Source organism: Mustela nigripes, chromosome 16 (assembly GCF_022355385.1).
Source record: "Mustela nigripes isolate SB6536 chromosome 16, MUSNIG.SB6536, whole genome shotgun sequence".
In the NCBI taxonomy this organism is placed as follows: Eukaryota; Metazoa; Chordata; class Mammalia; order Carnivora; family Mustelidae; genus Mustela; species Mustela nigripes.
The window spans coordinates 56,906,553-56,922,429 of record NC_081572.1 but is presented as its reverse complement, the minus strand read 5'-3'; the positions used below and the strand labels follow the sequence as shown (position 1 = coordinate 56,922,429).

General features: G+C 56.6%; 1 protein-coding gene across 3 annotated transcripts in view; it reads right to left on the bottom strand.

Annotated features, from left to right (window-relative positions):
- Window positions 1-317: 317 nt before the first annotated feature.
- The window catches only part of PIK3R5 (phosphoinositide-3-kinase regulatory subunit 5), a 70,604-nt gene continuing 55,044 nt past the window's right edge, over window positions 318-15,877 (bottom strand). For 2 of the 3 annotated variants that reach the window (XM_059380622.1, XM_059380620.1), the window contains 14 exons: window positions 11,513-11,582; window positions 9,495-9,669; window positions 8,899-9,052; window positions 8,583-8,666; window positions 7,573-8,287; window positions 7,297-7,453; window positions 6,838-6,945; window positions 6,264-6,395; window positions 6,040-6,133; window positions 5,854-5,930; window positions 5,142-5,235; window positions 4,972-5,054; window positions 4,569-4,681; window positions 318-4,468 (listed from right to left, as the gene is read on the bottom strand). In XM_059380622.1, the coding sequence (XP_059236605.1) occupies window positions 4,321-4,468; window positions 4,569-4,681; window positions 4,972-5,054; window positions 5,142-5,235; window positions 5,854-5,930; window positions 6,040-6,133; window positions 6,264-6,395; window positions 6,838-6,945; window positions 7,297-7,453; window positions 7,573-8,287; window positions 8,583-8,666; window positions 8,899-9,052; window positions 9,495-9,669; window positions 11,513-11,582 (2,204 nt within the window). In that variant the 3' untranslated portion in view covers window positions 318-4,320. The remainder of the gene's footprint in view (window positions 4,469-4,568; window positions 4,682-4,971; window positions 5,055-5,141; window positions 5,236-5,853; window positions 5,931-6,039; window positions 6,134-6,263; window positions 6,396-6,837; window positions 6,946-7,296; window positions 7,454-7,572; window positions 8,288-8,582; window positions 8,667-8,898; window positions 9,053-9,494; window positions 9,670-11,512; window positions 11,583-15,877) is intronic. The other variant, XM_059380621.1, reaches the window with a different exon arrangement.

Sequence of the window (15,877 nt, the reverse complement as noted above, 5' to 3'; positions counted from 1 at the left end):
CACATGAAAAGGTACTCAAACCTTGCAGTTACTAGGCACTTGCAAATCAAAACAGCAATGAGATATCATCACTACATACCCATTAGAATAGATAAAATCCAAAAAACCATGATGCCACCAAATGCTGATGAGGATATTGGAGCCACAGGGACTCTCATTCATTTGATAAGAATGAAAAAGTTGCACAGTCACTTCAGAAGAGCTTGGCTTTTTTTTTTTTTTTCTCTCTTAACTAAATATACATATGCTGGAACAATGGTGCTCCTTGGTATTTACTCAGACAAGCTGAAAATATATGTCGGCACAAAAACCAGCCATGAATGTTTATATCAGCTTTATTCATAATTGCCAAAAACTGGTATTGACCAAGATGTCCTCAGTCTGCGAGTGAAGAAGCAAACCGGGCACATCAGTAAAACGGGATATTATTCAGCAACAAAAAGAAAGGAGCTGTGAGGCCGTGCAAAGACAAGGAGGAACATTAAATACACACTGCTCAGTGGGTGAGCCAATCTGAAAGGGGTAGTCACTATGGTTCCAACTCCATGATACCCTGAAATTCATGGAAGTATGGGGGGCAGCAAAAAGAACCACTAGCTGCCAGTGTAGTTAAGAAAATAGTCTCCATTTCTTGAATATATATTTGCTTATCCAGGAAATCCTTTTCTTTCACAAATTCTATTTCCGCAAAACTTCTCCATCTTACCCAAATTGCCAGATTCTTTGGCGAATTTATAATATCCTTTTGTTGTATTTTGTGTACATAGGATCTGTAGAGATGTCCTTTTTCCCATGCATGATATTGATATTGATAATTTGTACTTATCTCCTAGGACACTGGTTGTCTAATTCATAGATTTCCACTCTTACCCTTCTGTCCTTCCTCCTCCGTCCTTTAGGATTTATACCTTTCTTCCTCAGTCTTTTTGAGATGAATATACTCCCTTTGATGACAGTCATTTGAAATTTGATAATTCTAGTTGTACTTGAGATAATGTGAATTTTGTGGCTGAGCAGCGTTCTGTTTGCATGAGATCAAATGTGTTAATTGTATTGTCCAGATCCTCTATATCTCTGTTACTTTTTTGCCTATTTATTCTGTCAGCTACTGAGGAAAATAAAGCCCTTCCTTAAGGTCGTGGAGACCTTAATTCTGTCAGTTTTTACTTTATAGTTTGAAGGCGTGTTATTGCATGCATATAGATTTATGATGGTGATATGTTTTTGTTGGATTGGCTCTTTAATATTTATAAAATGTGCCTCTTTTATTTATTCTTACTTTAAAATATTTGATATTAGCATAAAACCACCAGCTGTTTGTGTCAGGTTTGCATGGTACTGCCTTTTCCTTCTTCTGTTCTCAGACTTTCTGTGTTCTTCTAGTTAAAGAGTGTCTCTTGTGAGCAGCGTATTAAAAAAAAAAATCACTGGACAATTCTAGACTGAATTTTTTCCAGCACTTTAAAGATGTCATTTCATTGTTTTCTGACTTCCAATGTTTCTGTTGAGAAGGGAGGTCTCAGTTTAATTATTGATCTTTTGAAGGTTATATTTTGAAGGTTATATTCCCCCCCTCCTTTGGCTGTTTTTAAGATATTCTCATTATCTTTTTTTCTCCCAGGAGTCTTACAATGAGGTGTGTGTGTGTGTATGTGTGTGTGTACGTGTTAAAAAACTAAACTCCAGACTTTATAGGGACTTCACCAGCTTTTCCATTAATATCTTCTTTCGGTTTTAGGATCCAGTCCAGGGTACGACGTTGCATTTAGTTTTCAGGTTTCCTGCCTCCTTGGCTTTTGAGTTTCTCAGCCCTTCCTTGCTTTTCATGCCACTGACTTCCTGGAGGAGTACTAGTCAGATTATCTCACAGAATGCCCTGCAGTCTGGATTTGTCTGACACTTCCCTCATGATCCGACTGTGGATATGGGATTTTGGGAAGACCAATAGAAATGAAAGTGTGATTTTGTTTTTCTCCTGTGTGAGATTTGCTGAGTTTATTAAATCTGTGGGTCGTTGTGCTTCCTTGATTTGGGTCGGTGCAATTTTGACGGAAGAGGCACCCCACCAGTTCCAGGCCCTACCACGCCTCTCTCATGCTACCGTGGCGGCCCGAGGTGCCTTTGAGACCAACCTGCACTTGGAGCCAAGCTGCTCTGAGCCCCACCTAGACGGAGTGATCCCTGGAGGTCCTGCAGACGCACAAGCAAGAGTAAGGGATCACGGTTTTCACCCACCGGGTGTCCGGTGTGCTTTATTGTTGGCAATCGCTAGCTGGTGCAGAGAGCGCATCTCATGGCTTCTTCTTCCTCCATGCCTAGTTCAAAGCTGAACTCCTAGGCACGCTAGGATGCTGATCTGCTTTCCTGCCTTCCCGATGCTGACCTGCTTCTCGCAAGTCACAGGTCTGTTCCAACATCCTTCCCATCTTCACGGCTCTTCTCTCCTTCCCTGTGAGCCAAGTCTAAGGACAGCCCCCATCCAGAGGGCCGACAATGAGCTCCCTTCCCTTCCTCTCGGCAACGGGATGAGGCTTCAGTGGAGTAGTGTCAGAGAAAATCCCAGCACAAATACATTTCCCATAGAGAGGAAAATTTACAAAAAGATAAACAGAACAATCCCCCAAGAATCTGATTGCTGCTGCTCCTGCTTGTGACCGGGTTTATGTTAACGAAGCAACTAGCAGTTACTCCTCATGCAGCAAAATAACTGGGGGAGGGGGTCAAGAAATAGGAGAAGAATCAAGTTTTTTTTTGAAAATAATATTAAATTCTATTCATTTATTCATGGGTATCACTTTATCCTGTAGTAACCTGTTCACACAACAGAATACATTGCAAAGTCTATGGCTGGCCACTCTCGGAGCCCAGAGCAAGTATAGGTAGTGAGGACCGGGCGGGGGGTGATGACGCAGGGCAGAGCCAGCTCCAGTCACTGCTCTCTGGTGGTGAGTAGTCTGGGTTGGGGTTTGGGGGCTCCTGTAAGCCCGGACCTTTGGAGCCAGGTGAAGCAGGAGAAGGAGGGGATGGAGGGTCTCTGGGAGGGATGTGGTCCTCTCCCATGGCTACTTTCGCCACCTGTCCCGTCCAAATCCCGTCCTCGGCCCTGCCCGTACCCCCCTACCGCCCTAGCCCACATATGCTTCCAGCTTCCAAACCACTCAGACACGACAACTTTTATGTTTTTGGCTCTCATGTCCCATGACCCATTCCCCCCAGCCAGGCACAAAGCACCTGGAGGCCAGGCTCTCCCTCGACCCCTCTGGGATCCCGCCCAGGTGCCAGAATGGGGCCCGTGGATTTTGGGACTGGAAGTCCCCATACACACCAGGCTAAGGCCTGACGTGGGAGCGGGGGTCATGGGGCCCAACCCAGGAGAGAAGTCAGCGAGGACTGCGGGGGCTCCCGTGCAACCATCCTCTTACCCTCGCCAAGGCCATTCCTCCTTCCGAGGGTGAACCTAACCACTCCTCACCCCCGCAGTCTCGGTCCTGCCTCAAAGGGGAGCGAAGGGCATCCCAGAGCCTGTGACGGTGTCCCAGTGCCAGGTGGGGGGTGGGGGAGACTTGGCCCTTAAGGGTGAGGCCGCTCATCCGTACTGAGCACCGGCTATGAGCGGGCCACTGGGCCAGGCACTTGGCGGGCAATTTCTTTTTAGGCCCCTGAAGGTCTTAGTGCTGAGGACATGGAGGCTCGGAGAAGCTAGCAGGTAACCGGACTGCTGTAGAACCCAAGGCCCTCCGAGCCAGAAAGGGGCTCCCGGGGCTGAGCGTACACAGGTAAAGCATTAGTGCTGTTTTCCCAGAAGACCCAGGGAACTTGTGAGGCAGAGAGAGAGATGGGGGGAGGGGTGCTACTGAAAGTCTGAGAAGAAGCCCCTAACCTTGTTTCTACCACCTGAATCCCAGAGTAGAGGGGACTGAACTCCAGATACAAAGTGTTTCCAACACTTTGACAAACTAAGGAGGGGGGTCCAGCCGAGGGTTGGGAGAGGAGGCCTAAACCACACCACGGAGCACCAGAACCTCAGATATTTCTAGAAAGGGTCCTAGACCACACCAATGGCCAGGGCCTCTGGGGTCAGCTCATCCATCCCCCTCCTCTCTACCGTGAGGAATCGGAGGGGGAGTGTAGCTGGCCACAGCCCAGAGGGCCCAGAAACCATCAACCCCCTGCCCGCTGTCCGCCACAAGGCCCACAGCAGGGCCTGATCCCACAGGGGGCCATCCAGTTCTCCATAGGGAGCGAGACCGGCCACTGTGGGAAGGGCCTCGGTGGATGCTGCCTGCTCCGGGCTTCCTGTCCTGGGTTGTGAGGGCCCCACTAGGGCAGAGCTCCGCTGAAGGTCATGATGGGCAGGCAGAGGAGGGAGCAGAGGTCCGGTGCGGCCTGGGACGGCAGGTCAGGGGACCGCTGGGGTTGGGTGTGGAGGTTGCTCTTCTCCGGCTTGTAGCACGGGGAGACCTCACACCTGCAGGACAGGTGGGAGTAAGGGCAAGCTCCCCACCCACCTCACCCCTGCAGCTCCTTCCAGGGTCCTACACACCTTCCCTGGGCTCCCCCCTTCCTACCGGACCACACTCTGCAGGATCTTCCTCTCATCCTGGTCCAGGCACACAGCGAAGGGGCAGCAGTTGGAGCCGATGATCTGCACCTTGTCCACTTTGATCTGTGACGTGCTAATCTGGAAGCAAAGCCCCCGTAAGCCCCCAATCACTGCTCCCGAACCGCTGGCCATGGTCATCCCCACAGCAGCTTTGCGGGGCTGACAGCTAACCTGGGCCAAGGTCCCCAGCCTCCCTGTGGCCCTGCCTCCTCTCCGGCCCTGTCCCTCCCCAACTGCCCCAGGAGAAGGCCCAGGGCCCCACGGTGAGACACATCCGTGCACAGGACTCTTGACCATGGAAGCACCCCGCATCCTCCTGCGCCAGGGTCTCCCGAAGGGACCGCAGCGGAAAGCAGGGGCGTCCTCACCTGGTTGAAGCCCTTCTTGGACTTGGGGTTCTGCCTTTTCACCACCTCCGTCAGGTTTAGCGTCAGGGCCTCCATGCTGGAGTCTGAGGGGCAGGGGCAGCTCAGGCCAGGCTCAGGGCCCCTCCCCACTGTAGACAGCACCCTGCCATGCGCACCCTGCCGCCACTCACCTAGCTCCTCCTGCTTCCTGCAGGCCTTGCTGAGATTAACCGAGGTACACACCTTCTCCATGTTACTCCAGCGGCTTCGGCCACTGATGGCCCCCTGGAAACGCAGCCAAGCCAGGCCCTCTCAGCCAGAGGCCCCCCAGACCCTCAACCACAGGGAGTCTGTGCTCCCCTGGGGGAGCTCTCACCTGCTCGCTTCGGCACCAAGAGACCCCTGACTCCTGATCCCTGGCCCCCATATGGACCTCGATGGCTCCAGCGAGGAGTGTTAGGTGGCTGGCCTCGTCCACGGATCAGAGGCACAAGAGCTCACAGCACCCAGACCCACCCTTGCCCCCAAATCCTCTCGCTCCCTTCAGACAGCTCCCATGCACCCAGCCAGGCATGCCAGCCTGTGGTCGCTGGGCTCTCCCTCGCTGTGCGTCTGGACCCCGCACCCTTGCCCTCCCATCCTCAGCCGCGCAGCCAGGCCCTAACACTTCATGGGATCTGCTGAGTACATGTGGTTTGGGGGAGAGCACATTCGTTGTGTGGGGGGGTGGCTTTGGAGACCGAAGGAGAGAAGGATGTCCACTCCCTCCCCCTTCTGTCCACGGGAGATGGCTGTGGCCTCCCAGCTGAAAAACGAGGGCCTGAGGATGTAGGGGGGCTGACTCTGGGTGAGGAAGGGTCAGGAGCAGGACCCCCAGGAACCCGGCCCCAGCAGTGGCCTCACCTTGCTATAAATAATCTGTAGTGTTAGAGGGACGGCCTCGCGGTCCCCATCAATGCCCAGACGCTTGCTGCCAGGACCTGTGGCACATGGACAGACCTTCACTTCCTCTTGTTTCCAGTAGCCCTCCCAGACCGCAAGGCCCCTACCTTCCGAGGCCCATGTCCCCCGGGGCTCAGGATCACCCACCCGAAGCCTTGATGGCACGCATGGCGGCAGAGTGACCCAGCTCCAGGGAGTGGATGAAGATCTCGGTCATCTTCTCCCCCGTGATGAAGGTCAGCTGCAGAGGGCATGGACGGGCATCAGTGGGGCCCTCCCAGCTGCCCCCACACCCAGGGGCTGCTGCAGCATGAGGCGGTTGGCTGCAGGGGTCAGGGTGGGGAGGTTGCCCGCAGCAGGGGTGTTCTCACCTCTGTCTGGTAGACCTGTAGCAGTACCGGCCGGGCGGCGAAGCGACAGTAATAGAGCAGCATGTCCGCCAGGATGGGCAGCTGGGCCGAGGAGCCCTCCAGGGGCTGGGATTCCGCTTTAAGAGACTGCTGCTAGGGGGAGGGGGGGCGTGGCGGGGCCTGGTCAGGGGAGCCAGGGAGCAAGGGGACGCGAGGGGAAGAGAGATGGACACACGCATCCATACAGGGATGGAGGCAGACAGAGCCAGGGAAGCCAGGGTGTGATCAAAGGGACACAGAATGGCCGGGGGAAAGGCCACAGCCCAGCCTCCGGAGCCCCCTCACCTGACACCAGAGCTCCCCAGGGAGCTGGACAAAGCCGGGAGATGAGGCAGGAGGCTGAAGCTTAATGACCCCAGGACCCTTCTGGGACCCACCCTGTCTCTGCCCTCAACTGCCCTCAGTTTGGGCTCAGTCGCGCTTCTCACCCTGGGCTGCCCTGGAGGCCTCAGGGCGGGTCCCCCCAAAACCAGGGCCTCCGAGCGGCCCGTGTGACTGCAGCAGGTGCCCCCTCGCCCCCACGGGGGCTGCTTACCTGGCACAGGACTTCGGGGGGCAGGTGCATGAGGCCCAGCACGTTGCGCTCATACCAGGGGTCGAGCATGCCGAGGTAGTGGGAGATGTCATTGGTGCTCTCCAGCTCCTGGGACAAGGGGGCGGGAGTCATTCCAGCCAGCCGTCCCCGACGGCATCTGCAGCCCCCGTCAGAGCCCCTCCCCGCCCTGAGAGGAGTCTGAGAAGTTTTAGCCAGTGTCACGCAGCAAAGTGCCACCACCACGTGCAGGGCAGGGATGCCCCCGCCTCCCAGCGAGGCTCCTGCAGGAGGAGGCGCCCCCTAGCGGCGGTGACTGCTCCGGGTGGCGACTTCTCATCCCTTCCGGTGGCCCGCGGGGGCCTGCTCTGCGCTCCCACGGCACGTGGGACAGAACCCCAAGTCCAGGAAGGGCTTCAACCAGGTGAGGACGCCCCCCTCTCCGCTGCGGTCGGGACCTACCGCAGGGCTGGGGTGCTTCGGGGAGTCTGTGGGGAGTGGGGGCGTCTGGCTGGAAGGGGCAGGGCAGGCGCTGGCCCCATGGCCTCGCTTCACGGGCACGTAGAAGAACTGGAGCTTGAAGAACCGTGTGAGGAGCGGGCGGTTGTTCTCCAGCTGCCTGGTGAGGAGGAGGCCAGGAGAGAGCCGTCCCGCTCGGACCTCAGCCCGCCCCCCGCCCCCCCACCCAGGGCAGGGCGAGCCCCGTCTCCATCCCGCAACCCCAGGTCTGGCTCCTACCGCAGGTTGCTGTAGGCCCGAGCCACCTTCCCCGAAATCCGATCCGAGCCGAAGACCACGACGCGGAGCGTGGACGCCTTGGGGTCCTCGTCCCCGCTCAGGAAGGGGCGGCGGCGCTGGTGGCGCGAGGCGGGGGCCAGGAGCCAGCTGGGCAGCTGCGCACTGAGCTTGGGCTGCGGCAGCGAGCGGGAGCGCTGGGCCCGCGCGAGAGGCGGTGCCGGGCCGTCCAGGGGGCTGCAGAGGCTCCCTGCCCGCCGCAGTGGCAGGCCCGAGTCCGAGCCCCCCTCCAGGCCCCGGGAGTCCCTCCGCAGCACCAGCTGGCCGGTGCTCTTGAAGAGTTTATAGATCCGGTTGAACTTGTGCCCGGGCCTGCGGTGGCCGCGGCGCTCCTGGCTGCCCGGCCTCTTGGGCAGCTCGGAGCAGCTCTCCTCGCTGTCCTCCACGTAACCGCTGTCCACGGCGTCCGAGAGGCCGGAGACGAAGGAGGTCAGCAGCTGGCGGGACAGGGTGGGCCCCGAGGCCTGGGACGAGGCAAGGGACAGGGTGGAGTCGTGGAAGACGGAGGAGCTGGTGGAGAGCAGGGAATCCCTCTGAGCACCATGCCCGTCCGTTTCCAAGTCCTCCTCCTCCTCTTCCTCCTCCTCCTGCTCATCGTCCCCCAGGATCCCTGGCTGTAGCAGTTCCTGTTCCTTGAGCAGGATTTCCTGCAGGATGTCTGCGGGGAAGCCAGGGGAGGCACCGTCTGGGTGTCTGGGTCCTTGAAACCCCTCTTGAGTGCCCTCGGGAGGGACCACAGGCTCAGACAGACCGGCTGGAGGAGGAGGGGGAGGGGCAGGAGGAGAAGGAGGAGGAGGAGAGGGTGGGAGGAGGGTGAGCTGAGAGCCGCAGCCCTTGTTCTGCTTAGAGCCTGCCTGGGCGACTGGGCCCGTGGCAGGTGGCAGGACGGGAAGCAACTGGGAAGGGGGGTGTTGGGGGGTGGGCACCTCGAGGGCACCAGCCGGGCCACTCACCAAAGCTATCCTGGTTCCAGCTGTACGTGTGACACCTGGCGACAGGGATGGGGATGGTCCGGAGCTGACCAGGTTTGGCAGTATCTGCAAGAGGAGGGGATGGGAGGTGAGGGCTGCAAGGAGCTCGTGGAAGAGAAGAGATTAGCGCCGGGCAGAGGCCAGCCAGCACTCTTTCCCACCTTGGGATGGTGGGGTGCCCGCATGACGGCTGGGTCCACCCCCCCAGGCTGTGTGGGGCAGAGCCACTGGTCCCTGGGGCTGCTCACCCCCCCCCCCCCCCGGGAAAAAACACGCTGCGCTCTCCCAAGAGCCTCACCTAAGACGCTGGGGAAGCCAGCTTTCTCTCCCACTGCCTGCAGCCTGGCCCGGAGCCACTGCCTGGCCTCGACTGCGTCCCCGATGCCAGAAGCTAGCTCCTGGGCCTCCGCGGTCTCCGTGAAGATGTCTTCAAGCTCGGCCAGGCTCTTGGACTGAAACCACAGGACAAGACAGGCCTGCTCCCAAACCAGGGCTCAGCTGCCCGACTCCTCAAGCCCCTAGGTTCTCTCTGATGGTGACTGTGGTCCCTCTCCTCCCCAGCCTTGGCACCCACCTCCCCGGGGTCCCCTTCTCAGGAAGTGGTCATGAGAGAAAGGCCCAGAGAGGGGAGGACACATGAGGGCAGCATGGCTAACCCATCACAGCGCTAGGCCTAGAAGTCAGGTCTCCCAGCTTCCCTCTACAGCCTATTCCCAGCCCACCCCATCCTCAGAAGCTCGTGCCCAGTCCCCTGCCTGGGCTGCCAGCCACCTCTGTTGGCACCTCTGTGGGGACCCAGCATCACAGAAATCTCTCAGCATGGCCAGTCTGCCAGCCATTGCCCAGCCACGTCGGTCAGGGTGATGCTAAGGCCCTGGGGCCGCTAGCACGTACCTGCAGCTGGCCGTGCAGCCCCGGGAGGTCACAGTGGGCCCCAAAGGTGGCCTGGAAGGCGTGCAGGAGCAGGGTGGTGTAGGCGCTATGGGGCGAGTGCCCGGGCGTGCTCAACTTGTTTGCCACAGCGAGGAACTCCGCCTGTACCTCCACCGGGTTCAGCAACAGCACGGTGCTGGGGGCACAGAGGATGGGCTCTGGGGTGGGGGCGGGGACAGCACTGCCGCACCCCTCACTCACATGGGGCACCCAGAGGAGCTGCTCAGCCCACGGGGGGCCTCCACAGGTAGAGGCCAAGCCCAGGGGAGAGGCAGCGGGCTGGCTCAGGGCTCCCAGTTCGAAGAGCACAGCTTGCAGTCTACTTGAGTGTTTTCCAGGGACCTTCTGAGCGTGAGACTTCATTTTTCCAAAAGAAATTTCACCTTAATTTTTATATCAGCATCTTTCTTACAGGACATTGGGACGGACGAAGGAGGCCTCAAGGGGACTTGGGCCGTCTTAGGGGAGGGGACTTGGGGCCCAGGGCTCATTTTGCAGGGGGGAGGGAACGGGGCAGCCACACGCGGGTGTGCAAGCTGCCCTGTAAGTTCAGGCTAGGGGTCAAGGCTGCCTTTGAGTCTGCAGCTCACAGGTGACCCCCCCTTTTTTAGCTGGCCCCAGCTTGCCTGCACGAGGCTGGGAGTGGAGTTTGTGCCCAGCCCGCCTTCTCCCCAGACCCTGCGCTCCCTCTCTGGGCCAGCCTTGACATTCTGTTCATCATGGAAAACTTCAGACAGACCAAATGTGAACAGAATCGGGAACCCCCCAAGGTGTGGATGGCCCAGCTAGCAGTTAAGCACACACGTCTGTTCTCACTTCGCCCTCCGTCATCCGCCCTCCATCGCTGTGTTTTCGTGAAGCACTCGAGACAGCGCAAAAGCCCTGCTGTAGAGACTGCGGTGGGAGCTGCTGGAACTGTTCCCCCCTCTCTCTCACAGGCTCCGTGCAGAGAAGGAGCGTGAAGGTGGCCTTCCCGCCCATCCCTGCGGATGGCTGCCCCGGGTCGGAGCCCCCCGCTTCCCACCGACAGGACTGGGCTCTGTCAGTCCCCATCCTTCCGGGGGGGGGGGGGCCGGAACTAGTGCTGATCCCTCCATTCGTCAGGAAAAGGGGACAGGCTTGCACAAGCTGTCTCTGCCTGAGCCACTCTCCTTCAACTGAGTGCTCACTCACTCCTTCCACGCAGATGTGAGGGCAGGACGCCACCCGCCGGGCATATGCCCTCCCCTTGCACGCTTTCTCTGCATGCGTGTTCTTACCTAAAGCTCATTTCAGTTCTGTGTGCGCATGCATGTGTGTGTGTGTATACAGTAGGCTTTCATATAAAATGCATCATTTAGGGGCGCCTGCCTGGCTCCGTTGGTGGAGCATGCCACTCTTGGTCTCGGGGTCATGAGTTCGAGCCCCATAGAACTTGCACGAAGAGATTACTTTAAAAAATAAAAATAAAACAAAATGCTTTTTTTTTTTTTAACTGTAGGTCCTCATCAAAAAAGGTTTGGAAAATGCTGTTTTAGTAATAGGGAGAAAGATGCTATAGAAAGCACATGCGCCTTTGAGTAAGACTGAGGCTTCAATCCCAGCTCAGACACTTACGAGCTGTGTGACCTTCAGGAAGTCACACTCGGCCTCTCTGACCTCCAGTTTCCCCATCTGAAAAGTGGGGGCAAAGCAAAGCCATGTGTGCCCAGGACCTGGCATGATCGGTGCAGGTGGCTTTTAATGTTTGTTTCATTTTTTCAAGCCTTGGAGCCATTTAGAACTGGGAGGAGAACGCCTCAGCCCAGAGAAACGACCTTATGTACAAAGAATCACCCATGATTCCCAGGTGTTCCTGGTCCTCTCAAAGACTGTTTCCCAGGGGCTGGGGGGTCGGAGGGGGAGGTGGTGCAGGGATGGAGGGAAAGCCAGATGCATGGGGCCGGGAGGGAGGATGGTGTGGGGGTGGGGATGGGGGAACCCTGCCCCAGAACACTCACACAGTAGAGCTGCGGTGACTTCTAATGGGCAGGCCCTGCTCGGCCCTCACCAGCCGCTGGTAGGTGATTCCTGTAGCCAGAACAAAGGAGAGTTGGTCGGTTGACCTGCTTCTCCAGCAGTCATGGCCTTGCGGTGGCCCCACACCGGCCTGCAAAGCTCCCCCCGTGCCCCTGGAATGATGCTCAGGTCCCACGCAGCTTGGCTCCTCACGGACGATGGGTGCGTCACCCAAGGCTTCAAGGTGGGTGGTCTGCAGCGGCCCAGGGGTTCCCTGGCCCTCTCGAGGTGCAGGGGCTCCCCCGAGGGTGTGGGGGCCCCCAGCTCAGTCTCCTCTGGCCCTCCGCACCTCTGCCCAGCTTCCCAGGGGCTCTCAGGGCAGCTCGGCCTCCCTGATGCTGTCCCTCCCAGGCTGAGCCCTGCCTCTGCCCCAGCACCAAACTAGCCAACGTCTCACCCTTGCTCCTGCAGCCTGACCCAGGCCCGTGGCTGCAGAACAGACTGTCCACAGGAAGGACATGGTTGTGTGCCCACCACGGGGAGATTCAAGCACCTTTGGTCCTCTCCACCAGCAAGAGCCCCAGAAGCAGGGGCTGGGGTTCGGAGGGCAGGTAGGGGTCCCTGTCAGGGGGCAAGGCTGCCCTAGAATGGGTGTGAGCGGGGAGCAGGAAGGCGAGCCCCTCTGAAAAGTGCAAAGCCCCAACCAGCAGGGATCAGAGGCAGCTGCAAACAGAAAGGCCATGATTTTTGTCCGGTCAACTGCAAAAAATAAAAATGACCAGTTTGTGCTGTTCTCATTTAGGACCTAATTGCTTTGACTTGGGGGCCTTTTGCGTGTTGTTTCTCTGACGTAATTGTCACATGTTTAGAAGTTCATGTAATAGGAAAGTCCCTGGAACGGGCTATGGCTATGGGGACCTGGGACGCCACCTGGTGGCCACTTGCATTCATGACAGAGGCAAGCTCCCCTCAGGGCTCCCTGCAAGCCGGTCAGTGAAATGCTGTCCTGCGAACTTCAGTTGCGCAGTCTTCTCCTGACCCTGCCGCCCATGGGATGGCCTCCAGCTCTGCAGAGCCACCAGGCCTGGGGGAGTGGAGTGAGATCTGCCATCCCCGCTCCTTCACTGCCCTGCACGAGGTCACCCTGAAGGACCAGTCCATGCTCTGCTAGGCCACTCTTCCTCGGGGCCACACACAGCAAAGACCTGTGGGCATCCACCCAGCACCCACCCCCTTCTTCACCAAAGGGACCCTGGGCACTGAGCGATAGGTCACATTTCTCAACCTGCCTTCCAGGGGTTGGGTGGGGGTTCTGGAAGACCCCTTTCTGTAACTCCCACTTTCCTCCTTTCTGTTAACTGGTATAGGGTCACGATGGCCGGAGCTCCTGCAGTCATTATTAGACCATGAAAGGGCATTGAGGGTGAGGTTTTCTGCTAAGCATGGTGGAGCAGAAAGAAAGGAGAAGCCTGGTCTAGAATGTTTGTGCGATTCCTGTGCCAACCCTGGACTGCCTTCCAGTGGATTTTTTTTTTTTTTAATATAAGAAAAAAATAAACTCCTATGAGTTTCCACCAATGTTATACTGGGGTTTCTGTCATGGGCAGCCAGCTTATTTCTGATTCATCCTACCCTGTGATTTCTGAAACAGTGGCTCCCCACTCTTTTCCCTACATCTCCTTCTGTGACTCCGTAATACAAGAAATACATATATGGCTTGACTGTTCTCTTTCAGTTCCAGGATCCTATCCGTCCAGAGTCCCACACTGCATGGACTTATTTCTCCTTAGCCTCCTCCACCTAGAACACTTCCTCAGTCTGTCCTGGTCATCCGTGACCTAGACTCAAGAATCCTGATTGGTTATGGTAGAACGTCCCTTGATCTGGGGCTTTTCATGTCATCCCAGGATTGGAGGGAGGCAAGAATCTTTGACAAGTACACCAGAGCAGTGATGTTGCGTCCCTCCTAACCACAGTTTTTCAATCATAAAAATCTTTCATTGATGTTATAACATCAAATACTCAAATTTTTAAATGTTTTGTTTAGTTTTTCTGACAGACCACTTTTGGCCAATTGTAATTAAGACTTTGAAAGGGAGGGAGTGGATTTCAGTTATAATGTTTTCTCCTGCCAGCTGCGTCCTTCCCTCACTTTGCGTTCTTAGCAAAGTGGGGTTTGCAACTGGCATCTGAAATGGGGGTGGTCTAGGGGACTGAGCTCTTAACCCATGGGGTCTGCATTAAATGTGGGTAGTTGATGCCAGAGCCGCACTGGGTCTTGGGACACTCAGTTGGTGTCTGGAGTGGGGGAGAATTGGTCGTGGTTTGGGGTGCACAGGTGGGCCTATGCATTTGGTGTGGGAGCATTCTTTGAGGAAGACCCCCATCCGCTAGTCAGAGACATCTGACTTTCCTTCAAGGGTTCTACATCCTCTATTCCATAATCAGAGGTGCCCCCCCCAAAAAAGCATGAAATGCAAATGCCTCTGGTCAGTAACGTCCTGAGAGAAGCTTCTGGCCACAGAAGATTATTCAGAATTCACCTGCCACCAGCTCAAGGGCCAAAGTGACTGAATCTAGGTTTGCACCTGCTTCAGCAGAGGGTTGAAGGATTGAAGGCACCAAGTGAAAGGAAAAGTGGCCGAGACTGCCCGGGGAAGGAACGAGCTTGCGAAATGGCAGCTGGGACAGTCCCGGGTTTTCCCGTCATACACAACTCCTGGCTTATGTCTCTGGGCAGAAAGAGCTTTATGCAAATGCAAGAGTAGGTTTCTGGAGTCAAAGGATATGGCTTTTGGGGATCCAACAGACATAGGCTCCAGGGGTGGAGAGCCTGTCAGCTCTGTGAGCATGGGCGAACCGCTCACCTGTCTAGTCTTCGGGTTCAACCTCTGGAAGACGAGGATAAGCTACAACCCCACAGGGTGTTCTAGGATGGGGAAGACCAGCCCTTCCCCGTGGTCAATGCCCGGGCCAGCACCAGCCTCATCCCCAACAACGACAGTCCTGCTTTGGACAGAGAGCTCCTGTAACTTGTCCAAGGGAGTCGGCCAGAAAGTGACAAAGCATAGGTCCTACCAAGGCCCGTGTTCCTTCTCTCACACCCGACTTCAGAGCATGGGCAAGACACGCGAATCTTCTCTGAGTCTTGTTTTCTCCTGCATGAAATAGGAAGACTATGGCTTTTTCCCCTCTGCTCACAGGGCTGTGGTCTGGGGGAGAAGCCATCGGTGTGTGCTTTGGAAACCGTCCTGAGACTCACGGGTGATGCCCCCTGTCGCCGCTCACGATCACAGATCCACTCTTTGCCGGCAGGTTTTGTGGTCTACGCAGCCCCGCGGGGGTTGGAGTAAATACCCAACAAACATGCGGGCTGAAGCTGAGAGGGCTGTGGTGGGCGGGAGCCGGCAGCGCTGACCTGAGGTTTCCTGCCACCCGCGCCGGGGACCAGAGGCGGTGGGCCAGCCTACTGGGGTAGAGCCAGGAAGAAGGGGGCGGCCCGAACGCTTGATAACCTGCCCACTTCCTCTGCCCACCCAGCCACATCAAAGCGGGATAAACTGTTTCCCTCGTCGCCCTGGCAACTGGCTCCCTAAGGCACCCTGGGTGGAGGGCCTGGCTCTGGGCTCCCCCGTCAGGACCTGTCTCTCTGGCTCTGGCTGCCCAGAGCACCAGCATCGCCCTTGGCAGTGCTCCGACAGGGAGGGGGCATGAGGCTACCCATCCTACAGATGAGAAACGAGAGCTCCTGTAAGTTAAATACGTGTCTTGCCACAGGGGACACAGCTCCAGAATTTGAGGCCACCACAGCGTCATACCAAGTACCAGGAACCACTAAGTGATTCAGCCTCAGCTTCTCCTCGGAGAGCTCACTCCGCAGCCTCCGTCCCACTGCCTCCCTCGGCAGGGAGGATGGGGGACGGGGACCTGCCGTAAGGGAAAACAGTCCCACGTGCCCTGACAAAAGCTTGGCTACAGCCCTTTCCAACCATCCCACTTCGGGATCATAGAGGAAAGGGTGATTTAGCCCAATTTGCTAGTCACCACTGGCCACGGCTGAGGTTCTGAGAAGTGGGAGGTGAACCTGGGGGAGACGACTGAAGGGATTTTTGTCCCGTAGAAAAGTGCACCCACAGGCTACGGTGCTACCCCCCTCTATGATGTTAACCAATTCCACATCTAATTCTGCAATCTTACTCTGGTTTATCAAGACACTTCCATCGGGTTCTCATATCTTCCTTTAAACAGCCCTGCCATCTTGCGGGTTCCCTCGGTAATGAGCTCAGTGTCTTTGACGAAGGCTTCCTGTGTTTCTACATGTTAGGGGTTTTTTCTGTCTTCTTTTTTTTTTTTTTTTTTTTTTTTTT